General features: G+C 43.7%; 1 protein-coding gene across 4 annotated transcripts in view; it reads right to left on the bottom strand.

Moving 5' to 3' along the window:
- Positions 1–26,347, bottom strand: part of LOC126479333 (cyclin-dependent kinase 20-like) — a 55,822-nt gene that overhangs the window by 15,254 nt on the left and 14,221 nt on the right. For 3 of the 4 annotated variants that reach the window (XM_050103775.1, XM_050103776.1, XM_050103778.1), the window contains exon 2: positions 26,123–26,311. The exons of the other annotated variant lie outside the window; for it this stretch is intronic. In XM_050103775.1, coding sequence (XP_049959732.1) covers positions 26,123–26,311 — 189 coding nt within the window. The remainder of the gene's footprint in view (positions 1–26,122; positions 26,312–26,347) is intronic. 4 annotated transcript variants of the gene reach the window in all.

The following is a 26,347-nucleotide window of genomic DNA, read 5'->3' as shown; positions in this document are numbered from 1 at the left end:
AATTTCTGGTATCATAGATACGGATCACTGTATGTCCTCTTGAGCTTGTATTACTTGAGGAAACAGTTCTACTTGTTTTTGTATCGTGTCAATTTTGACGGATACATATTCGGTTAGTTCCGCTTTTAATTTACTATTGTTTTCTTGGCATTGTTGGCGGACCTGCTCAATTTGAGCAATAAGATTCTGTTCGGTCCTTACTGCCTGCTCTTTTATTTCCTGTGTCTGGGTATTTAATCTCTGATCTAATTCGGTAAAGGTTGCTCTTAATTGATTCTGTAAATATCTTTGATTTTCTGCTAATTGATTTTGGAGTTCATTTTGTATAACGGATAAGTCTCGTTTTACCTCCGCTTGGCCTTCGGCTAATAGAGACAACTGTTGCATAATAACAACTAATGTGTCAACAACCCTCTGATCAGCTGTTGTACGAATGTTTTCTGAACCAGCGGCATTATTTATATTGCTACCGCTAGCCACAACAGTCTCAGAATTGCTATCCGTGGCCTCTGCTTCTGGGCAAACAGCTGAAAGCTGTTGCACGTCTCGTTGCTGATTCAATGACATTTTAAATGCCGCTCTAGTCAATACCATTAAATAACCGTCAATATCAGGTTCTAATCACTAAATACAGTTTCAAATTTACTGTCGTAGACACACTTAACTTTCAAATTACTTCACAGATGGTATAAAGTTCAATGTCCAGATACGAAAACCACACAATATACAGTTCTACAATCTAACTACTATCTGGAAAGAAGTTCTTTCTAAATTGATTTCAAACTATTTTAACTACAGGATAAAAAAATTAGATTTCTCTGGCGTTGTTCTGTAGTCTCGGTGTTGTCCAATAGTTGAAATCGTTTCTTGGTATCAGCCATCTATTACTATGAGCACCGTATCTCACTTCAGGTTCGTTACCTTTCGTTCTCGTTGGTTTTCATGAAACAAAAAATACATATATTATATAACAATCCAAGAGAGTCCTGTCACTGTCGCCACTGTAATTTTTCCTCCTATCTATGTAATTCTGTAGCTCTCAGTTCGTTCGAGCAATCAATCATTCATGATAGGAAACAGTCCTAGCTCAGTCACTCAAAATGATTCTGAAATTTTACTTGTTAGAATGAAGTCAGGCGATGATTCTCCTTATCTGCAGGCTCGTGCTTTGCGGCAGTCTGCTAATCTGTACAAATAAAATGCCTCGTAATTTTGGGAGCATTGTATAATCAGTCGGGAAACCTCAGATCAAGCGGATATTTGGCTTTGATGAAGTTGAACCTTCCGAAGAAGTAATGGAGCTCTTGGATTATTAACTGCAGGTTCGTATCCAGTCTTTCGGAAGTCCCTTCTGATTAACAACTACGCAATATATCGATAAATACACTCCTGGAAATTGAAATAAGAACACCGTGAATTCATTGTACCAGGAAGGGGAAACTTTATTGACACATTCCTGGGGTCAGATACATCACATGATCACACTGACAGAACCACAGGCACATAGACACAGGCAACAGAGCATGCACAATGTCGGCACTAGTACAGTGTATATCCACCTTTCGCAGCAATGCAGGCTGCTATTCTCCCATGGAGATGATCGTAGAGATGCTGGATGTAGTCCTGTGGAATGGCTTGCCATGCCATTTCCACCTGGCGCCTCAGTTGGACCAGCGTTCGTGCTGGACGTGCAGACCGCGTGAGACGACGCTTCATCCAGTCCCAAACATGCTCAATGGGGGACAGATCCGGAGATCTTGCTGGCCAGGGTAGTTGACTTACACCTTCTAGAGCACGTTGGGTGGCACGGGATACATGCGGACGTGCATTGTCCTGTTGGAACAGCAAGTTCCCTTGCTGGTCTAGGAATGGTAGAACGATGGGTTCGATGACGGTTTGGATGTACCGTGCACTATTCAGTGTCCCCTTTACGATCACCAGTGGTGTACGGCCAGTGTAGGAGATCACTCCCCACACCATGATGCCGGGTGTTGGCCCTGTGTGCCTCGGTCATATGCAGTCCTGATTGTGGCGCTCACCTGCACGGCGCCAAACACGCATACGACCATCATTGGCACCAAGGCAGAAGCGACTCTCATCGCTGAAGACGACACGTCTCCATTCGTCCCTCCATTCACGCCTGTCGCGACACCACTGGAGGCGGGCTGCACGATGTTGGGGCGTGAGCGGAAGACGGCCTAATGGTGTGCGGGACCGTAGCCTAGCTTCATGGAGACGGTTGCGAATGGTCCTCGCCGATACCCCAGGAGCAACAGTGTCCCTAATTTGCTGGGAAGTGGCGGTGCGGTCCCCTAAGGCACTGCATAGGATCCTACGGTCTTGGCGTGCATCCGTGCGTCGCTGCGGTCCGGTCCCAGGTCGACGGGCACGTGCACCTTCCGACGACCACTGGCGACAACATCGATGTACTGTGGAGACCTCACGCCCCACGTGTTGAGCAATTCGGCGGTACGTCCACCCGGCCTCCCGCATGCCCACTATACGCCCTCGCTCAAAATCCGTCAACTGCACATACGGTTCACATCCACGCTGTCGCGGCATGCTACCAGTGTTAAAGACTGCGATGGAGCTCCGTATGCCACGGCAAACTGGCTGACACTGATGGCGGTGGTGCACAAATGCTGCGCAGCTAGCGCCATTCGACGGCCAACACCGCGGTTCCTGGTGTCTCCGCTGTGCCGTGCGTGTGATCATTGCTTGTACAGCCCTCTCGCAGTGTCCGGAGCAAGTATGGTGGGTATGACACACCGGTGTCAATGTGTTCTTTTTTCCATTTACAGGAGTGTATAATTAATTCTCAATTGTCAAATACACACCTTTGTATGAAGGAGCAATCTATATATATATTTCCTTTTTAATCGTACAGTTCGTATCAATTATCTTCTGTTATAAATCTCAATAATCAGATTACAGTTCTTCCAAACCAAGGTCAGGCTAATCGGCACCAAGACAATCTCCCATGCTCCTTTTCTTTTTTTCTAAAAACCACCAGAGAGAGTACTACAAAGAATACTTATGCGCTCATGGCAAAGCTATTGTATGAACTACTTTTCGCATGGATTCTGCGAGTATGAAGATAGAAAATTTGTAAACGTCATTCAAGGGTAGAATTGTATCAGAATAATTCATCGAATATAAAGAGATATTACAAGCGTGGAATATACCAAGGAGACTCATTAAGTCCTTTCTGGTTCTGCCTTGCTCTGAACCCACTATCCAACATGCTAAATAATACAAATTATGGATACAATATTACTGGAACATACCCACACAAAATCACACATCTGCTATACATGGATGATCTAAAACTACTGGCAGCAACAAATCAACAACTCAACCAATTACTAAAGATAACAGAAGTATTCAGCAATGATATAAATATGGCTTTTGGAACAGACAAATGTAAGAAAAATTGCATAGTCAAGGGAAAACACACTAAACAAGAAGATTACATATTGGATAACCACAGCGACTGCATAGAAGCGATGGAAAAAACAGATGCCTATAAATATCTAGGATACAGACAAAAAATAGGAATAGATAACACAAACATTAAAGGAGAACTAAAAGAAAAATATAGACAGAGACTAACAAAAATACTGAAAACAGAATTGACAGCAAGAAACAAGACAAAAGCTATAAATACTTATGCTATACCAATATTGACCTACTCATTTGGAGTAGTGAAATGGACTAACACAGACCTAGAAGCACTCAATACACTTACACGATCACAATGCCACAAATATAGAATACATCACATACATTCAGCAACTGAAAGATTCACATTAAGCAGAAAGGAAGGAGGAAGGGGATTTATCGACATAAAAAACCTACATTATGGACAGGTAGACAATTTAAGAAAATTCTTTATAGAACGAGCAGAAACTAGCAAAATACATAAAGCAATCACTCATATAAATACATTGGCTACACCACTGCAATTTCATAACCACTTCTACAACCCTTTAGATCACATAACATCAACAGATACGAAGAAAGTAAATTGGAAAAAGAAAACACTACATGACAAGCACCTGTATCATCTAACACAGCCACACATCGATCAAGACGCATCCAACACATGGCTAAGAAAAGGCAATATATACAGTGAGACGGAAGGGTTCATGATTGCAATACAGGATCAAACAATAAACACCAGATATTACAGCAAGCATATTATTAAAGATCCCAATACCACAACAGATAAATGCAGACTTTGCAAACAACAAATAGAAACAGTAGATCATATCACAAGCGGATGTACAATACTAGCAAATACAGAATACCCCAGAAGACGTGACAATGTAACAAAAATAATACATCAACAGCTTGCCTTACAACATAAACTTATAAAAAATGTTCCCACATACAAGTATGCACCACAAAATGTACTAGAGAACGATGAATACAAATTGTACTGGAACAGAACCATTATAATAGATAAAACAACACCACATAACAAACCTGACATCATACTCACCAATAAAAAGAAGAAATTAACACAACTAATCGAAATATCCATACCCAATACAACAAATATACAAAAGAAAACAGGAGAAAAAATTGAAAAATACATCCAACTGGCTGAGGAAGTCAAAGACGTGTGGCATCAGGATAAAGATGACATCATATCAATTATACTATCAACTACAGGAGTCATATCACACAATATCCACCAGTACACCAATGCAATACAGCTACATCCAAACTTATATATACAACTACAGAAATCTGTAATTATTGACACTTGTTCAATTACCCGAAAGTTCCTAAATGCAATGTAACATATACCATACAGTTAAAAGGAAGTCACGCTTGATCAAGGTCCGCGTCACCTTCCATTTTTAACCAGACATAACGTCTGAGACAAGAAAGAAATAATAATAATAATAATTTCTTACCAAGTACTTTAAGTCAAAATTTTATGAAAACTTAGGAAGAAAACATAGCTCACCCATTAAGGAGACCATGTACAGAACACTTGCGCAAACCATTCTTGAGAGTTTGGGATTCCATCAGGCTTTGCTTTAGTTGAAATCAAATGTTTGTGGGAACTTACACTCTTTGAATTAAAGTCTTTGCCATCTATCCAGTGAAAACAGAGTTAACACTTGTGCTGTAAGTGTCAGTCTTGTAAAGCTGTAACCTGTAGTAATGGGAAAACAGATGTTTCCTTGCATGCAGTGAATTTCATGATCATTTATTACAACAAAATTTATATAGACATGGTTTGGAATAAATGTATATGGGAACACAAAGTGCTGCTACCAGGTCAGATAAAAAGGATGACAATGAAGCACTTCAGAGGTGTGCTGTTAGATTTGTTACCATTAGGTTCAATCAATATCCGAATTTGTGACAGACTGCAGAATAATCCTGCAGCCACTAACATGCAACTCGTACAAGGGCTGCCAAGACAAAATATGAAAAATCAGCATATAGACAGTTATTTTTCCCTCACCCCATTTGTGAGTGGAACAGGAAAATGGACGATTAGCATCAGTACAAGATACCCTCCGCATGCACCATATAGTGGCTTACGGATTATATATGTAGATGTAGACTTACTGCCAATGTCCTATGAGGGTTGATCCAGAAGTAAGGTTCCCAAAGACCTCTAGCTGCATGGAAAAGTGCTAGGCGAAATCCATGAACACCGCTGTGCATGGCTTTTCCCTTGCTCTCGATTCCGCGTAGCCACACTTCACTGCGCCACTCAGTATTGGCTCAGAAGCCGTCCACGATGGAGGTGCCCATTGTTGGCTCCACCAAGTGTGAGATTCATTTCATAATTTGGTTTGCACATGAAAGGGATTCTACCCATGGATATTCATCGTCAGTTGACACAAGTATATGGTGAAAAGTGTATGTCCATTCAACATGTCCGAAAACGATGCAGGGAGTATAGTGATGGTCAGAAGGAGGCCCACGATGTAGACAAGAGTAGAAGACCTTCAGTTTCGGAGGCAGTTATCGAGATGGTCCAACACGAAGTGCTTCAAAATAGGACAAGCATCATCCATGAACTTGTTGCACAGATTCCTGGGAGATCTTAAAGAACAGCTGAAAGAACTTTGACAGAAAAATGGGGGAATAACAAGTGTTGCACTCAATGGATACCGTGTATGGCGATAGCACAGAACACAGGGAAACACCTTCACTAAGCTCGCTAGATTCTTCAAAAGGATCAAGAAGATAAGAAACAATTGTTGGATGCCGTTGTTACAGTAGATGAAATGTGGGTGTTTCATTTCATTCCCAAAATGAAAGAAAACTCCAAACAATGGCATCACTCAGGGTTACCAATTGCAAAGAGTTCAAACAAATGGCTTCTGCTGGCAAAGTCATGGCCAATGTGTTTTAGGATCATAAGGGGATACTGGTGATTGATTTCATGGAACCCAGGACAACAATCAACTCAGGCACTTATTGTGAAACACTACGAAAACTCAGGTGAGCTATCCAGAACTGCCAGAGAGGAAGACTGACAAAGGTGTAATGCCGCTTCACGATAATGCCCGACCTCATGTCTCCTGCCAAACCCAGGAACTTTGACAAACTTTGGTTGGACTGTCATGCCCTACCCACCTTACAGTCCACATCTCACACTTAGTGATTGTCACTTGCTCCCCAAGTTAAAGGAACAGTAAGGTGGCCAACACTTCCAGAGTGACAATGAAGTCAAAGAAGAGGAACACTCCCCAATGGGTTGGCGGCAGAGTTCTTCGACAAGGGCTACAGAAATTGGAGCACAATCTACAAGAATGCATAGAGAAAGATGATGAATAGGTAGAAAAATAGAACTAAGTTTTTTCTTTCAAACAATGTAAATTTTTATGAGAATGAACAATGTTGTATATTTGCAAAAATGAAGGGAACCTCACTTATGGATCAACCTTCATACTTACATCAGTGAGCTACCAAAATGAATATGGTTATCAAAGAGTCATAAACATGTGCCCTTTAGTTCCATGAGGGAGCTGATACAGGAAAAACTAGAGTCAGAAGAAAGAAGAGTAAACCACTTTCAGCAATCACTTCACTAGCCATGAAGGTGGTATCAGGTGTGACTGCACGGTTAAATTCCATGTGGTAATGATAGTGAGGTATGACCTCTGATGTAAACCAGCACACAGCACCAGTGCAGAGTGTTCTCTGTAGATGAGCACACAACCTCTGAAAACTATCATGCTTTGACTTTGGCTAAACTACCAATTTCAGCAAAATGTCCTGTCACACAGACAACTGTGTATTGTATGCAGGCAGATCTTTTCACCATTTTCTATTCACTCATATTTAATGTCATTCCAGACGAATAATGGAGGAGTATTTTTTTTTTATAACAAAGTACTATCTTCTGCCGGGCTGGAATGTAACCCAATAAGAAGCATCATGTGCCTATGTCTACTCACTGTTCATCTTGTCTTTCATTATTTTACATCTTTTGCTACTCTCTTAACTCGAATTTCCTATTCTCATTAATCTCTCATTCCTCTATTCCGTTTATTCCTCTGCATTTACCTATCTTTATTTTATTTTTCATTTTTCATTTGCCTCTGCCAGGCACTTTATTGTGAATAGCAGAGTAATCACGTTGATGTAGAACTTCCTATCTCATCATCTGTACACTGCATTCACCTACACCCTGCATGTGCATATATTTACACTTACCTTCATTTAGGTTTGGAGACTGTGAGATACTTTTCCCCAATTTTTCACTTTCACAACTATATTGTAAAATCTGCACTTCAGTTGGTACATTCTGAACTTAGCTTCTAGCTCTATGATGTCACCATGCTTTAATCTCTCTAAACCTTGTGTTTTATATGTGGTTTTCAGCCTCTATAGGAGAGGATAGCAGCTACAAAGTTATGCAGTATCTTGACTAACAGAACATAGGCTATATGGTTCACCACAACTGAGGTGCATCTGTGGAATGGAGTAACAGACATGTGGTTTCTGAAGAGGGGCAGCAGCCTCTTCCATAGTTGCAGGGACGATTGAACTGATCTGACTTTGACACATTAACGAACATGACCTTGCTGTGCTGATACTGCAAATGGACAAAAGCAAAGGGAAACTACAGCCTTTACTTTTCACAAGATCATGCAGCTCCACTGTATAGTTCAAGGATGATGTCATTCTCTTGAGTAAAATATTCAGGAGATAAAATAGTCCTCCATTTGGTCTAAATGCCGGGACTACTCAGGAGGATGTAGTCATCAGGAAAAACAAAACTGCCATTCCATGTGTTTGAGCATGAAATGGTAGGTTTTTTTTTTAAAAAAAAAAAAAAAAAAAAGATAAGCTGAAGTTAGACATGGTGGGAATTAGGAAGTTCAGTGGGAGGATGAACAGAATTTCAGATTAGCCAAGAACAGAGTTATAAATACCAAATCAAATAGAAGTAATGCAAGAAAAGCTATTATGAACAGCACAGAGAACACTTTATCATAGTTAAGATATACACAACCATAGTACAAGTTTATATGCCAGCTGTCTCTGCAGATGAAGACACTGAATGAATGCACAATGGGATAAAGGAAATTATTCAGATAGTTATTGTTGTGACTCACCGATCATTCAAAGTGCCGCCGCGCAATTACGCGCGTCCTCTACATGCAGTGCTGTCTGCCAGCCATGCAGCAGCTGCGCCACCTAAGCAGCCAGCCAGCCAGCCAGCGGCCACTAGACTTGGACTCAGTGCTCATTCGAATGTTACCGTGTTCACATGTCTTGCTTGTCAACTTGCTCAGTGACTTATATGTGTTGTGTCATTTTGAAATATATGTGTTCAACTTGACGTTATAACAACTGGCGACAAGGAAGGGATTTTTACTTTTCATCGTTGACCCACAGGTTTCCATGGCTACTGTCGAGCAACTATAGCAAGGTCTCATTGAACAGAAAACGCTTCTAACGTCGGCGATTCGCGATTTCGTCGCGGCGTCAAATGCGGGGCGTTTCTTGTCGTTGGCAATACCTCCTTTTCCTCCTTACAATGAGATGGCGGAAGACTGGTCTGATTATGAAAAATGTCTTCGACAGCACTTCTTGGCGTTTCATGTCATGGACGAACAAACATGTAAGTCTCTGTTCCTTTCCTGGATTTCACCTCAAATGTATCGGTTGTTGTCACAATTGGCTCCTTTGAAAGATGCTGCACCTTTGTCCTTTGCTGAAAAGTACTCACTTCTGTCTGTCTATTTTCAAAAGCAAATGCATGTGGTAGCCTCTCGTGTTGCCTTTTATCGTTGTCAAAAACAACCACATCAATCCTATCGCGCTTGGGCTGCTGAACTTCATGGCCTCAGTCGAAAGTGTCAATTTGTTACTGACGTTCACAAAGAATCCTATGCCGATTCCATGCTATGGGATGATATTATCAGATCGGCGCCCGACAAAGAAGTTCGGCAACGTGCCCTTCAGTTGGCAAATCCGACTCTAGATGAAGTCCTATCCATCGTGCAGTCTTTTGAAATTTCTTGCGCCACTGGGGCGCAAATCGAGGCATGGGATGACGTCAGGGAAATACAACCTCTGTGCACTGTTGACGACGCATGCGGTGTGTCCCCCACTGGCTGATGTGGCCGCAGTACGCTCCCACGCGCAGTCTCGGACTAACTGTAAACAACCCTCTAAGAAACTGCAGCAAAACCCTCGGCAACTTCCATCATGTCCGTGGTGTTTTACGAAACATTCATGCGAGGATTGTCCCCAACGTTGGGCTGTGTGTCACAATTGCAAAAAGAAAGGTCATGTGTCTTCCGTTTGCAAATCCGACCGCATACATGATGTTCATGAACATGACACTGATTCTGATTCTGTGTTGTCTGTCAATTGCACTTCTTCCCTTTCAGGGAAGTTATTCCTCACTGTCCAAATCCTTGGTCGGGATGTTCGCATGCAGGTGGATACTGGTTCTGCTGCCACTATAATTAATTCTCAGACGTATCTTTAGTTGGGTTCTCCACTCCTATCACCTGTCACTCGGCAATTACGGACGTACAATAAACAGAAGATTTCTCTCTTGGGACAATTTAATGCTGAGGTATCTTACAAATCCGTTGTTCGCACTGTTCCCATATTTGTGGTCGACCAGAGTAATGTGAAAAATCCTTTTGGTTTCGATGCCTTTCGCGTTTTTGGGTTCTCCATAGATAGCTCTGTCAATATCGTCTCTGATGCTATTCCTTATGCTCAATTGGATTCCTTGTCGACGACATTTTTGTCCCTTTTTTCTCCTGGGTTAGGCCATGCAAACGACTTTGAATCTCATACCATGCTCAGACCCACTGCTCGGCCTAAGTTTTTTCGGGCTCGGCCCATTCCTGTGGCCCTTCGTGATCGGGTAAAATGGGAGCTGGATCATCTCACTACTTCAGGGGTCTTGCCTCCTGTCACTTCCTGTGAGTGGCCCTCTCCAGTCATTGTCGTTGCTAAGCCCAATGGTGATATTCGTCTCTGTGGCAGTTTTAAAGCCACGGTAAATGCGCAGTGCCTCATCGACACTTACCCTATGCCCCGACCTGAAGAATTGTTCACTAAACTTGCGGGAGGGCAGTATTTTTCTAAAATTGACCTGTCAGAAGCTTATCATCAACTTCCTCTCGACGCTGCTTCCCAGCAGTTTCTGGTCCTTAACACGCCTTTCGGCCTCTATCAATACCAACGATTGCCATTCAGGGTTGCCAGCACCCCTGCTCTCTTTCAGCGATTCATGGAACAATTATTGCTCCCTGTCCCTGGGTGTATAAATTACATGGACGACATTGTTGTCACTGGCTCCACCACTGAAGAACATCTTCAGAACCTCTGCACACTTTTTCATGTCTTACAGACTGCCGGTCTTAAGTGCAATCTTCAGAAATCACAATTTTTTCAGGCATCTATCACGTACTTGGGGTTTCAACTCTCTCGGGATGGTATTCGTCCGCTTCAGCAAACTGTCATTGCAATCGATGCCCTTCCTCACCCTACATCTGTTAATGAACTGCAGGCCTTCTTGGGGAAAATAGCATACTATCACAAGTTTTTACTGTCTCCTGCTTTGGTGGCTCAGCCGTTGCATCGCCTGTTGCATAAAAACGTGCCTTTTCACTGGTCCACATCATGTGATGCGGCCTTCCAGAAATTGAAGACCATGCTGAAACAGGCCCCGTGCCTGGCTACTTATCGACCTGGCCAACATCTTGTTCTTGCCACGGACACCTCTCAATATGGCATCGGTGCAGTCCTTGTGCACCGTTTTTCAGACAGCTCTGAACAACCCATTGCTTATGCCTCCAAAACGCTCACGGATGCCCAACAGAAGTATTCGCAAATTGAAAAAGAAGCTTTGGCCATTATTTGTAGTAGTAGTAGAGGGGTTTTGGGGGCGCACGACAGCAAGGTCTTCAGTGCTCGATCAGTAACATAGTGAGATGGGTGTCAAGAAAAACACTCAGAACAGTTACATAAAACGGAACATAAAACACGGGGAAAAACCATTGAAAAATATGTGCTCACCCACACTGAAGCGTGGGATGAAGCAGGGCGTCAGCAGTAAAACGTGGACAACACAGGAAGAAAATGGTAGAGGAAGCTATAACAATGTAGCAGATGGAAGTGACTGGCTGACCACAAGGAAAAAAGGGAGGAGTCAGCCACTCTGCAATACACTAAAACCTTCAGCCTAAAAGTTTAGGCCAGAGTCCAGACACATCACAAAACTTAAAAACCCTAGACACACACGTCTCATCGTCTTCTAAAACACAAGGCAGATCCCCATCAACTTGTGCTTCTGCCCTTGCATCACGGTATAAAATGCAGTCGGTTAAAATGTGCCGGACAGAGATGTACACACCACAAGCGTCACAAAACAGAGGATCCTCCCGCCGTAATAAATAGCTATGCGTCACAGGACAGTGCCCAATCCGCAGACGTGTGAGGGCCACCTCTTCCCGCCTGAGCAACCGGCAGGAGGAACGCCATGGCCGAGTGGTTGACTTTACCGACCGCAGTTTATTGGCCATCACCTCCGGCCATTCGTCCTCCCACAACTCCATGCACTTCCTGTGGAGTGCAGCAATGACTGACTGCCAGGGGATAGGACACTGGACCACACCCTGCTCTCTGCAGGCCTCCTTGGCAGCCCGATCAGCCTGTTCATTGCCCCATATGCCGACATGACCAGGCACCCAGCAGGAGGATACCTCTTTGCCCCGCTGTTGGAGCAAGTACAGTTGGTCATGTATCAACTGGACCATCTCCTCAGTCGGGTAGAGGCTCTGCAGCGATTGTAAGGCACTAAGAGAATCGGAGCAGAGAAGAAATCGATCGCCCCGAACACGATGCATCTGCTCCAGTGCCTTCAGGATCGCGTGGAGCTCCGCTGCGAAAACGGTATATTCAGCAGGGAGGTGAATCCGGGTGACACGTTTAGGGAACACCACAGAACAGCCAAGGAAAGTCTCCTGTTTCGAGCCATCAGTATAAACGACAGTGAAACCGTGATGCACATCTAAAATGTTAAAAAACAGAGATTGGAACGTAAAATCTGGTGTGCCATCTTTCTTAAAACGAGTCAAATCTAAAATAAGTTTGGGACGCCGGAGGAGCCAAGGTGGAGATCTGCTCCAACCGCGACGTAAAACACGAAGACCAGCCACAGACATCGCAGTGAGGCAATCCTGTGCGCGAATCCCATAGGGCTGCGTCGCACGTTGCCGGTTATGAAATAACCGTGCCAGAGGAGGCTGAGCAACGGTATGGTATGCAGGTGTGTTGGGTGTGGACAAAGTTTTAAACGCCTGGCGTACCGTAAGCAGCCGTCGCCGCCTATGAAGTGGTGGTTCACCTGCCTCTGCACAGAGCCTTGGTATGGGGCTAGTTCGGAATGCCCCAGTGGCCAACCGAAGCCCTTCATGGTGCACAACGTCCAACATCTTTCAGTAAGTAGGCCTCGCAGACCCATACACCGTGCACCCATAATCGAGCCGAGATCGCACAAACGCCCTGTAAAACTGGAGCAGACAAGTCCTGTCAGCTCCCCATGTACTGTGGCTAAGACATTTTAAAATACTTAAAGCCTGAAGCGACCGTCGTTTCAGGTCTTTAAGATGAGGTAACCACGTCAGCCTCGAGTCAAAAAGGAGACCCAGAAATCTCACCGTGTCTTTAAAAGTAAGAATAGTGTCCCTCAAGTGCAACTCAGGAAAGGTTAAAATCGAACGAGAACGGTTAAAAAGAACACATACAGACTTCTCGGTGGAAAACTTAAATCCACTCTTCTGCGCCCAGTCATCCAAATGTCTAATCGTAAGTTGCAACTGACGAGTTGTCGTTGCAAGGCTTGAAGAAGAGCAGAACAAAGAGAAATCATCCACAAACAAAGAACACTGGACAGGACTTTTCACTATGGACGTAATGCTATTAATAGCGATGGCAAACAGAGTCACACTTAAAACGCTACCCTGAGGGACACCATTCTCTTTGGCCATTATTTATGCTCTTCATAGGATCACAAGCTACTTGTTTCCTTGTTTCATCCATCATCGTCACTTCCCGACAAGGCTGCACACCGCCTCCAGCGTTGGGCTCTTTACTTGTCTCATTTCAATTATGAGATTCATTTCCGGCCGACGGCTCAACATGCGAATGCTGATGCACTGTCTCGCCTTCCCATGGGTCCTGATCTGGCATTCGATAAGGACGAACTTGTGTGTTTCCATCTGGATGTTGCCGAGCAGTGGGTTGTGGATGAATTCCCCATCACAGGGGACCGGCTGGCAGCGGCTACGGGTTCTGACCCTACCCTCTCCTGGGTTTTACGCTGTATTCAGAAGGGTTGACCAGATCGTCCGTCCGCTAAGACTTCTGACCCGTTGTGGAACTACTACGCTTTGCGCTACCGCCTCACGGCTAGGGATGGTGTTATCCTCCTTTCCACCGACAATGCTTCGCCGCGTGTTGAGGTACCTGCATCTTTGCGTGCTTCGGTCTTGCGCCTCCTTCACCAAGGGCACTGGGGTGTGTCTCACACAAAATCTCTGGCGCGCCATCATGTGTACTGGCCTGGCTCGACTCTGAAATAGCACACATGGTCACTGCCTGCGGCCCTTGTGCGTCACAGGCCGCCGCCCCGAAATCATCTTTGTCACCTGAGCCTTCGCCTGAGATGCCCTGGGAGCGCATTCATGCTGACTTTGCGGGTCCTTTTTTAGGTACTTATTGGCTCCTCGTAATTGACGCCTACTCTAACTTTCCTTTCATTGTCCAATGCACGTCGCCTACCACCGCGGCAACCACAAGTGCTCTAGCACACATTTTTTCTTTGGAAGGCCTTCCCTCTACTCTTGTTACTGATAATGGTCCGCAATTTGCCTCTTCCGAATTTGCGGATTTTTGTGCTCGTCACAGCGTTATGCATGTCATGGCCCCTCCGTTCCATCCACAATCAAATGGTGAGGCTAAAAGACTGGTCCGCACATTTAAGCCTCAGATGCATAAACTCCTGACTTCTTCTGCTGCTGATGATGATGCACTTCTCCAGTTTCTGGCTTCTTACCGTTCCACCCCCATGGGCGACCACAGCCCAGCTGGGCTCTTACATGGCCGACAGCCCCGCACGCTACTTCATCTTCTGTGGCCTTCCACCTCACGGTCGCGGGTGCCTTCGCTTGGCCGGTTCACCGCTGATGACCTTGTCTGAGTACGGGGATATGGCAGGCGCCCAAAATGGAGTCCGGGCTGCATCTTACGACACCGTGGTCGATGCCTGTACGAAATCCAGATGAACACGGGTGTTGCAGTGCGCAATTCGGACCAGCTTCAGCCACGTGTGCCAGCAATGCCTGTTCTGAATGCCGCTACACCACCTTCAGCTCTACCGGACACTCAGGATCTTGGCGTCTCTCATTACTCACAATGCAGCCCTCTCACCGTCATCTCGGTGCCAGTACAAGAACGGACGCCACCAGGAGACGTGCCCATGCAGGAACCGGATGACCGTCATCTGTCGGAGCCAATCTACTTGCCTCCTCCTCCTACGGACGCCGACACATCACCCATGTCTCCTGTTATATCAACTGGACTTGCCGCAATGGGCAGATTGGCGCACGGGGGCCCTAGCAGATTCGACCCCTACGTCTCCTGCCATCTCGACCCGTTACCATCGGGGACACTTCCGTCCGTACGGGAAGCCTCCTCCTCGAGACTTTACAGCCAGTCACACAACACCTATGGACATTAGCAATATACAGGCCACCTCCATCAAGACCAGTGAAAAAATTTCAAAGGGGGGAAAGGTGTTGTGACTCGCCGATCATTCAAAGTGCCGCCGCGCAATTACGCGCATCCTCTACATGCGGCGCTGTCTGCCAGCCATGCAGCAACTGTCCCACCAAAGCGGCCAGCCAGCCAGCGGCCACTAGACTTGGACTCTGTGCTCATTTGAATGTTACTGTGTTCACATGTCTTGCTTGTCAACTTGCTCAGTGACTTATATGTGTTGTGTCATTTTGAAATACATGTGTTCAACTTGACATTATAACAGTTATGGGAGATGAAAATTTAATAGTAATGGATGATTGGAACTTGGCAGTAGGGAAAGGAAGAGAAGGAAAGATAGGAGAAGAACACGGACTGTGGAAATAGAATGAAAGAGGAAGCCGCCTGGCAGGACTTCAACAGAGCATAATTAAATCATCATTAACACTTTGTTTAAGAATCATGAAAGAAGGCTGTATAGCTATAAGAGACGTGGAGCACAGTAAGGTTTTAGCCTGATTATATAATGGTAAAGACAGAGATTCTGAAACCAGATTTTAAACTGTAAGACACTTCCACATGCACAGGTTTGGACTTTGAGCATAATTGATTGGTTATGAACTGCAGATTAAAACTGAAGAAACTGCACACATACAGAAAATGAAGGAAATGGAACCTGGATAGACTGAAGGAAACAGAGATTGTGAGAGTTTCACAAGAAGCATTACAATGTGATTAACTGAAACAGGAAAAGTAATACAACAGAGGGCAAATGGGTAGTTTTGACAGATGAAATAAGGAAGGCAGCAGAGGATCACATTGATAAAAATACAAAGACTAGTAATAAAACTTTGGAAAAACAAGAAAATACTGAATTTAATTGATGAAAATAGAAAATATAAAAAAAGCAACAAATGAAACAGGCGAAAGAGAATACAGACATTGAAAAAATAAGATTGACAGAAAGTGCAAAATGGCTAAGCAGGAATAGCTATAGGAAAAATTCAAGGCTTTTAGAAACTTGCATAATTAGGGGAAAATAAATAATGCCTGTAGGAAAATTAAAAGACACTTTTTGTGAAAAAAAGGAGCAGCTACATGGATATTGAGAGCAGATGGCAAGTCGGTACTAAGCAAAGAAGGGAAAGCTGAAAGATGGAAGGAATAAATATAGAAGGTCTATGCAAGGGACAGCTGAAAGATGGAAGGAATATTTAAGTCTATATAAGGGAAAAAAATTGAGTATAATTTTATAGAAAGAGAAGAGGAAATACACAGAGAAGAGATGGAAGATATGGTACTGTGACAAGAATTTGACAGAGTGCTGAACGACCTAAGTTGAAACAAGACCCCTGGAGTAGACAACATTCTGTCAGAACTACTGATGTCCTTCTGTAGAACCAGGACAAAACAATTCCACCTGGTGCATAAGATATATGAGACAGGTGAAATACCCTCAGACTTCAAGAAAGCAGCAATAATTCCAATTTCAAAGAAAGCAGGTGCGGATAGGTGTAAATATAACCCAACTATCAGTTTGCTAAGTCATAGTTGCAAAATCCAGACATGAATTCTTCGCAGAAGAATAGAAATACTGGTGGAAGCTGACCTTGGGGGAGATCAGTTTAGGTTCTGGAGAAATGTAGGAACACACAAAGTAATACTCACTCTATGACTTATTTTAGGAGATACGTTAAAGAAAAGCATATCTACATTTATTGCATTAGTAGACTTAGAGAAAGCTTTTGGCAATGTTGACCGGTTTACACTCTTTGATGGTTGGTTGGTTGGTTTGGGATATAAAGGGATCAAACTACAGAGTCATCAGTTCCTTTTTCCTGACACAAGCAAGATTCAAGGTACAAAAACACCCAACACCACACCTAAAAAGAAAACAAATTGAATGAACAAAAAAAGGGGAAAACATACACCACAAGGAAAAGTAGAAGAAGGTATTAAAACCATAGAGCATATGGTCTGGACTGGCTGGTCACAATAATAAAAGAGTATGAGTCAGCCCCTCTGCAACACATTAAAATGTCCACCCCAAAAAGGCAAGGTGAGATGAACACATGTAGGGAAAAGATGACCACCAAGATAAACAAATGCAAAGAAAGTGTGACAGAGTTAAAATGTAGGGAGAGTGGTGACCTTAGGGAGAAGGGCTTGAGGCACTGTCGCCCAACACTGAAGGTAGGGTGCTGGGAAGGTTAAAAGTCCACCACAGAGTGGCTAAAAGTGGGCAGTCAGATCAAGATGTGGACGACAGTCATATGTGAGCCAGAGTGACACAGAGGTGGGTTCTTGTGACAGATGAGGTAGCCACGTGTTAGCCACGTATGGCCAATGCAGAGCCGGCAGAGAACCGGAGAGTCCCTGCGAGAGGCCCGCATGGAGGTCTTCCACGCATTCGTTGTCTCCTTAAGGGCACGCAATTTGTTGTGCGTACTGAGACTATGCCAATCCGTCTCCCAAAGCTGAAAAACTTTGCAGCGTAATAATGATCGCAGGTCAGTTACAGGGATGCCTATCTCCAGAAGCGGTTTCTGTCTAGCCTGTTTGGCCAGCCTGCCAGCATGTTCATTTCCTGGGATTGCAATGTGGCCTGGGGTCCACACAAACACCATGGAATGACTGGACCATTCCAGGACATAGATGGACTCCTGGATGGTCACTACCAAAGGATGGCGGGGGTATCACTGGTCAATGAGTGCTGTTCAATATGTCCTCCATTATGCAAAGCCTACATGACCCACTGTTCTAGATTGGCACAGAGCTCATCGTCAGATTGCAAGAGGAGGTTGCAATGGAAAATAATCCCCTGGACCATGTTGAGGCTTTTATGGGAAGTGACGGAAACAGGAATATCACCCAGCCGGTCACAAGCAAGTAACACACAGGATTGGGCTGGGGATGCTGTCTGAACAAGACTGCACCACTTCTCATCTTGGACAGCACTGTCACTTCCCCAAACTTATCCTCAAGATGTTCAACAAAAAATTGAGGATTCATAGGTAGAATGGAGTCCCCGTCCATTCTGCTACAAACTAAATACTGAGGCAAATATGGTTCTCTTCTTTCTGTAGCCCTATGTTCCTCCCATGGTGTAGCGAGGAAGGGAAACGATTTAGGGTCATATCTGTCAGCTTTGTACTCGATCTTGCCCTTCATAGAGACTGCTGGCGCTGTACGGTCACCAGCAAGATATGACTTATTCCACTTCATTGCGGGTCATCCGCCCTGATGCCACCCACTCCAATGAGGGGCTCTCCCCACAGGTGCCACCCAGCCACAGCAAAGGCCACCTTACATGATGGCCGTTGCCTGGAGTCCTGATGCCCCAGGAAGACAGGCGACTACTCCTTGGTATTCGTGAGGAGTTTACAGCTCAGGCATCAGCAGTGTGGTTGCTGTGTTGTCAGGGGGCTACCATCAAATCTGTACATGAAGGACCCACTACAACGGACTGGCTACCGTGCTGGATAATGGGCGCAGAGAAATCCAATACTGTCATGGGGGCGAAAGAGGACATGAGACAACGGAAGAAGATGACATACCCTGGAAAGTGCCCTCACCTCACCCAAATAGTTGAATTACAGGTGGAGATGCAAAGCCATGACAAGAGGTTCAGGAGATCGAATCTAAGAGAACTATGGATAACTCATGCACCACGTAAGGGGTCCTTCCCCATACGGACCACATTTCTGTAAAATTTGGAAAGTGGTAGACCAAACCATAAAGTAGGACCTGAAATTATAGGACCGAAAAGTGTGAGACTCCTTTTAGTCATCTCTTACGACCGGCAGGGATACCTCGGGCCTATTATAACCCCCCGGACCTGAAGGGGGAACACTCTTTGAAATTCTGAAAACAGCATGGGTAAAACACAAAAGTGAGAGGTTGTATGCACCCTGTACAGAAATCAGATGGCAGTTATAAGAGTCAAAGGGTGCGAAAGGGAAGCCGTTTATATTGACCAAACACTAGAGTAAACCAAAGAAAAATTTGGAGGAGGTTGGGGGGTTGTTCGGTGAAGGAGACCAGACAGCGAGGTCATCGGTCTCATCGGATTAGGGAAGGATGGGGAAGGAAGTCGGACGTGCCCTTTCAAAGGAACCATCCCGGCATTTGCCTGGAGCGATTTAGGGAAATCACGGAAAACCTAAATCAGGATGGCCGGACGCGGGATTGAACCGTCGTCCTCCCGAATGCGAGTCCAGTGTCTAACCACTGCGCCACCTCGCTCGGTTGGAGGAGGTATTAAAGTTCAGGGAGAAGTAATAAAAACTTTGAGGTTAGCTGATGACATTGTAATTCTGGAAGAGACAGCAAAGAACTTGGAAGTGAATTTGAACAGATGGACAGTTTTTTGAAAAGAGGATATAAGAAGAAAATCAACAAAAGCCAAATAAGGGTAATGGAATGTAATCAAATTAAATCAGCTGATGTTGAGGGAATTAGATTACGAAATGTAGTAGTTGTGTTTTTCTATTTGAGCAGTAAAATAACTGATGATGGCCAAAGTAGAAGGATATAAAATGTAACCAATAGCAAGAAAAATGTTTCTGAAGAAGAGAGATTTGTTAACATCAAATATGAATTCATGCGTTTGGTAGCCTTTCCTCACAATATTTGTCTGGAGCATAGCATTGTATGGAAGTGAAATGTGTATGACAAGCAGTTCAGATGAGAATAGAAGCTTTTGAAATGTGGAAGAACGTTGAAGATTAGATGGGTAGATAATATAACCAATGAGGAGGTACTGATTGAGGTAAAGAAATTTGTGGTACAACTTGACTAAAAGAAGGGATCAGTTGATAGGACACATTCTGCAACATCAAGGAATCACCAATTTAGTATTAGAGTGGGGGTAAAAATTGTAGAGGAACTAAAGAGACAAATACAGTAAACAGGTTGAAAGGTATCTAGGTTACAAAAGCTTTGTAATGGTAAAAAGGCTTGCACAGGATAGAGTAGTGTGGAGTGCTGCATCAAAACCACTGTTCGGACTGAACAGCACAACAATATTTTGAAGTTTTTCTGTGATGTTTCAACACAGATGAATACAAGGATCACCTTTTAAGCTTTTAGAAATAATCACTTGATGACAGTATTTTGAACTGATGTCACTATTGTTTTAAAATTTGTTATTTGGTAAAGTTAAAACAGTAGCAGCTCATAAACTGACCAAGTAGTTTGTTTATAGTCAGTATTTATGCTGGATGACTTCTTTACAATTTCCTTTAAAGCCTGACTCAAAAACGATCGGAAAAGACTGTTTGCAACTAGTTTGCAGAATTTTGCAACAGTCATATTGCCATCAGCAATCGATTTCATGAAGGTCGACCAAAACAGGTTGTCATTCCAAAAATCATCACTGCTGGGCTCAACAAGACTGAAGATAATTGATATGAGACTTACTGTGAGACAGAGGTATTGTTTGTCATATCATGTGGGTCTATACAAACACTCAGATGTGAAACATGTCTGCACACCACGAATTCTGCAGAATTTGACCAAAACTCAAAAAACACTGTTGCCAATTGGCATAGAGAAATGCTAAAAAAATTCTCCTAAGGTTATGGAAACACTGTATACAATTTCATAACAATCAACTATTTAAGCATTCCAAATGAACTAAAACCAATAAATGAGGTTTGTCCATGAAGATTTTCTATGAAAATGACCACTTCTTTCTGCGGTTACCTTGGACAACCCACGACCATTGCTTCAGAGAGTTGAAAAACCGTTTTCGTTTGCCACAACAGAGATAAAACAAGGGGAAACATTGGACCATGACAATGTCAGCTGTCACACAGCACATAAAACAGCTGATTATGTGACAGAGAAAAACATCAAACTAAAACATTATTGCCTGTCTTTATCTGATTTGTCACCTAATAACTACTTCTTGATTCTTTGTGTTAAACATATATACTATGTGATCAAAGGTATCCAGACACCTGGCTGAAAATGACTTCCAAGTTCGTGGCGCCCTCCATCGGTAATGCTTGAATTCAATATGGTGTTGGCCCACCCTTAGCCTTGAGGACAGCTTCCACTCTTGCAGGCATATGTTCAATCAGGTGGTGGAAGGTTTCCTCGGGAATGGCAGCCCTTTCTTCGTGGAGTGCTGCACTCAGGAGAGGTATCGATGTCAGTCAGGGAGGCCAGGCATGAAGTCGGCGTTCCAAAACAACCCAAAGGTGTTCTATAGGATTCAGGTCAGGACTCTGTGCAAACCAGTCCATTACAGAGATCTTATTGTTGTGTAACCACTCGGGCACAGGTCGTGCATTATGAACAGCTGCCAGATTGTGTTGAAAGATGCAATCGCCATCCCTGATTGCTCTTCAACAATGGGAAGCAAGAAGGTGCTTAAAGCATCAATGTAGGCCTGTGCCATGCAAAACAACAAAGGGTGCAAGTGCCCCCCCCCCCCCTCCATGAAAAACAAGACCACATCATAACACCACCGCCTCCGAATTTCACTGTTGGCACTACACACGCTGGCAGAAGATGTTCACCAAGAATTCGCCATGCCCACACCCCGACATCGGGCTGCCACACTGTGTATCATGATTCATCACTCCATACAACGTTTTTCCACTGTTCGGTTGTCCAATGTTCATGGTCTTCACACCAAGTGAGGCGTCATTTGGCATTTACTGGCGTGATGTGTGGCTTATGAGCCGCCGCTCGACCATGAAGTCCAAGTTTTCTCACCTCATGTCTAACTGTCATAGTACTTACAGTGGATCCTGAAGCAGTTTGGAATTCCTGTGTGATAATCTGGATAGATGTCTGCCTATTACACATTGTGACCCTCTTCAACTGTCGGCAGTCTCTGTCAGTCAACAGACATGGTCGGCCTATACGCTTTTGTGCTGTATGTGTCCCTTCACACTTCCACTTCACTATCACATTGGAAACAGTGGGCCTAGGGATGTTTAGAAGTGTGGAAATCTCGCATACAGGCATAGACACAAGTGAACCCCAATCACCTGACCACCACATTCGAAGTCCGTGAGTTCCGCAGATCTCCCCATTCTGCTCTCTCACGGTGTCTAATAACTACTGAGGTCGCTGATACGGAATACCCAGTAGTAGGTGGCAGCACAATGCACCTAATATGAAAAACTTGTTTTTGGGGGTTCTGGAGACTTTTGATCATATAGTGTATATGAGAGGGAGGGGGGGGGAGGGAGAGGCAGTGGGAGAGGGAGAGGGAGAGGGAGAGGGAGAGGGAGAGGGAGAGGGAGAGGGAGAGGGAGAGGGAGAGGGAGAGGGAGGGAGAGAGAGAGGGAGAGGGAGAGGGAGGGAGGGGGAGAGAGAGAGAGAGAGAGAGAGAGAGAGAGAGAGAGGAGAGAGAGAGAGAGCAGCAATTTTTATCACGTCACTATTCTGAATCCTTCCAAACTTATATTTTGGGGCCACTAATATCAAATCAAGTGTGGGGAAAAAATGTTTCCACAATTGATTAGAGCACATGCAAAAGTATTTAAAATTTTAAAGTCAAGCACTTTGAGAAACAATAGAATGGTCTGTACCAAAAAGCGTTTTTCTTTTAATGTTCTTGTTAAAACTTAAACTATAGCCCCACACTTAAAGTTAACAGACAACAAAAATTAGTAATCAGTGATACAGTTGGTCTTCCCATAAAGTTTAGCAGAATCTTTCACATGTTAAACATGTTATTTAGTTATTACTATTAACATTTAGCTACAACCTAGTAATAACTTTAACTGTTACTTATAATTATTGCAGTGACCCTCCTCCAACATCCCCCCTGTTGAACATCACTTATAAATGGATGCTTCATCAATGGTAACAGTGAAAGCTTACAGGTACAGAAAGTTTGGCAGGAACACTTTCAATGCGACAAAAGCCAATAAAGCCATAAACTGTTAAGTGCTTTAAGTGGATAAAGGGACAAGGAGGTGCTAGATAGACAAATGATTAAGCACCAACAAGACTACGTTTTAATAAAATTCTAACTCTATCCCAGGTCTTCCAAACTTCCAAAAGTGAGATGATGATAAGATTTGAAATTGATACAATGTCTCAGCAGAATTCACTAGAGTTCTTTGAAGAGACAAAAAATAACAGCCAACTACCAAAGAACAAGTAGCAACTTTTCTATCAATATTTACAGAAGTTGGTAGCAATGCAAGATTCAGACCCCACAACTGTTTCCTTGCTGTAGCCTCTGTCTTAAAGAGAACCTTCCTCAGGGCATGAACAGACCTGTATCATGTGGACATCACTGAGCCACTTCTGTGCTGAAGTTGGAAGACTCAGGAATAATCTACAGAAATGCCACTTCCTTGTGAATTTAGAAGCATAAACGATGGAACATCTGCTGGATTATAAACTATGCCCTGCTTCTGGCACTGAATAAGTTCTGTTTGTGACTAGGAATGCAACTGAAGTTGCAAGATTTTGGTCAACAGTAATCTATTTAGGCATAGGCATAGGCCCATGATTTGTCATTCCTAATCATTATATTGAGCACTTTTAAAAATCAAGCTTTCTTTCTGGTGCACCACTATGCATTGTTGGTAGCCACTGTATGTGGTCATTTAGCATGAACAACACATGCCATCCAGCAAGGAGATGGATAACTTCATAGAAGATGCTGCCTCTATGTCAACACTCTGCCAGCAGCAAGGTGTGCAGCAAGCTAGTGAGAATCATGTTCACCAGCAGCTTGCATGGACGATACGAGGGTTTCAGTTGTGCACTTTTTTTATCAATTGTGTGCATTTTAACAACTATGTGTATTTTATCAACTGGACTTTTATCAAGACATGTACATGTGGAGAGTGACTTCTATGCTTTGACTTCATGTAATGTAACATGGCAATTTTATAGCAAGTTCCAGAAGGTATGTGGAATATTGTGTATTTTATATATCTTTCATATGAACTGTAGTCTCTCTCTACCCCTTATTACCTTTGTTTTCCCATTAGATCAGATGAAGGCACATTAGATTCTTAACACCCATCACCTTGGAACAAAAAACAAAAGTGCCTACACTGTGATTGTGATGTATGAAGTGTGTTCATTTGCAAGTAGCTTTATAATTCTTCCTTTCATTTGCCTTTAATGGTAATTACCATTCACTGCATTTGTTTCTGACATGAATGAATAAAATAACTGAGACCCCTCAAGGGTGATGACATAATTCCATGATGGACATTTATAAGAATAAATAGATATCCTCCCCCTCCCCTCCCAACCTCTAAAGAGGACAAGATGCTTTTTTGGAAGTGAAAAAAGAAAGGAAAACTAGGTATGATATATTTTGGGAAGACTGCAACCACTAGGTGAACCAGGGATCAAAGGGTTGCCTGCTCTGTAAAACAGGATAGGCAACAATCTGTGGCAGATCTGACAAAAGACTACAATGCTGGTGCAAGCACAATTGTTTTGGAGCATTACGGGTTATGTTATTCCAGAGATTACAAAAACAAGTTAAATTCACAAAGAACTTATCAGTGTGAGCCCACTTATCATTATGATGTAGCACCCACTCTGCCATTGACACCTGCAATGATTCAGTTGGGAATGGTGTCATACAGCTCTTGTATCCTCTCATGGAGCAAGCTGGCCCACAACTGTTGTAACTTGTCCTGAATATCCTGGATACTGGCACTGGGAAGGAGTTTACGCCTGAGCTGGTCCCACACATGTTCTATCTGAGACAGATCTATGCACATGCAGGCCACATGAGTACCTCAACATCAAGCAGACAGTTCACAGAGGCAGCTGCCATATGCAGATGAGCACTGTTCTGCTGAGAGGTGGCAGTGCAATACTGTTGCACGAGAGGTGACACAAGAACAGGCTGCCCATGACATGCCATTGTGCTATCTGAGTTTCCTCAATCACTATCAGCTGTGACTCGAAGTCATAATCAATGGCTCCCCACACCATGACACATTGCTGCTCCAAAACACTGGATGAATGGTACCTCTTTCAAGGTCGCTGCCCTACTTGCTGCAGGGGCATCCGGGGTAGAACCGCAATTAGTCAACAAACACAGTGTGACACCATTCATCAGTAGTCTATGCTTCCCAGTTACAGCACCATTCTAAACACTGCTGTTTGTGTTGTGGTGTTAATGGCAGCTTAAGCATGGGATGGTAATTCCCTAGTCTGGTTGCTGCTAGTCTCTGACCAATGGTGCAAGATGACACAGTTACACTGTGACCAACAATGTGGTGTAACACGAACAGTGATTCACCCACCAATCCCTAAGTTTAATAGTGCACACTGATTGGTCTACTTCACAACAATTGTGGCTGCAACAACACTGTACTCTGTTATCAGTTCTTCCACAGATTATTGCCCATCTTGTTTTGCAGAGTGGCAAGCATCAGACTTCCCATTTCATGATGAGGCATGAGTGACAAACACCTTGTTGCCTGCTCATGGTTTCACCATTCCTCGACCACTTTCCATCAATGCTGACAACAGTAGCACATGAACAGTCAACCAGCTTTGCTGCTTCCAAGATGCCAATTTGTGGCCTATATCTTCACTGGAATGATTTCCCATTTGTCTCTGCTTTGCTTACATACTTTTCTTACCATGTCAAAACACACACACACACACACACACACACACACACACACACACACACACACACACACACAGAGAGAGAGAGAGAGAGAGAGAGAGAGAGAGAGAGAGAAGGAAACTATGACTACTTGACACATAAACCAAATAAAAAGTATCTCTAATGTGAGATTAGGATCATAAACAGCACTGTACAATCTGTAGTGCCAAATATATCTTAAGTCTTACTAGTTAGTAAAATCAAACACCAAAATATGATGTATACCCTGTGCATGATACGATGCTTATGCAAGTATGCTACCCCTTTAAGTAACATGATCATATACATTTTAATCTGTCTCTCTGTCAGGCAGTTATCAAAGTCACGCATCATTTCCTGCAGTCCAGATGGCATAAACTCGAAGACCAACATGAAACCCAGACCCTGTGGGAACACATCCAATAAATGGACAACCTGAAACAGTGAGGAGACATTATGCATCTTACTACT

Source organism: Schistocerca serialis, chromosome 1 (genome assembly GCF_023864345.2).
Source record: "Schistocerca serialis cubense isolate TAMUIC-IGC-003099 chromosome 1, iqSchSeri2.2, whole genome shotgun sequence".
Taxonomy (NCBI): domain Eukaryota; kingdom Metazoa; phylum Arthropoda; class Insecta; order Orthoptera; family Acrididae; genus Schistocerca; species Schistocerca serialis.
This window is presented reverse-complemented; position numbering and strand designations above follow the sequence as displayed.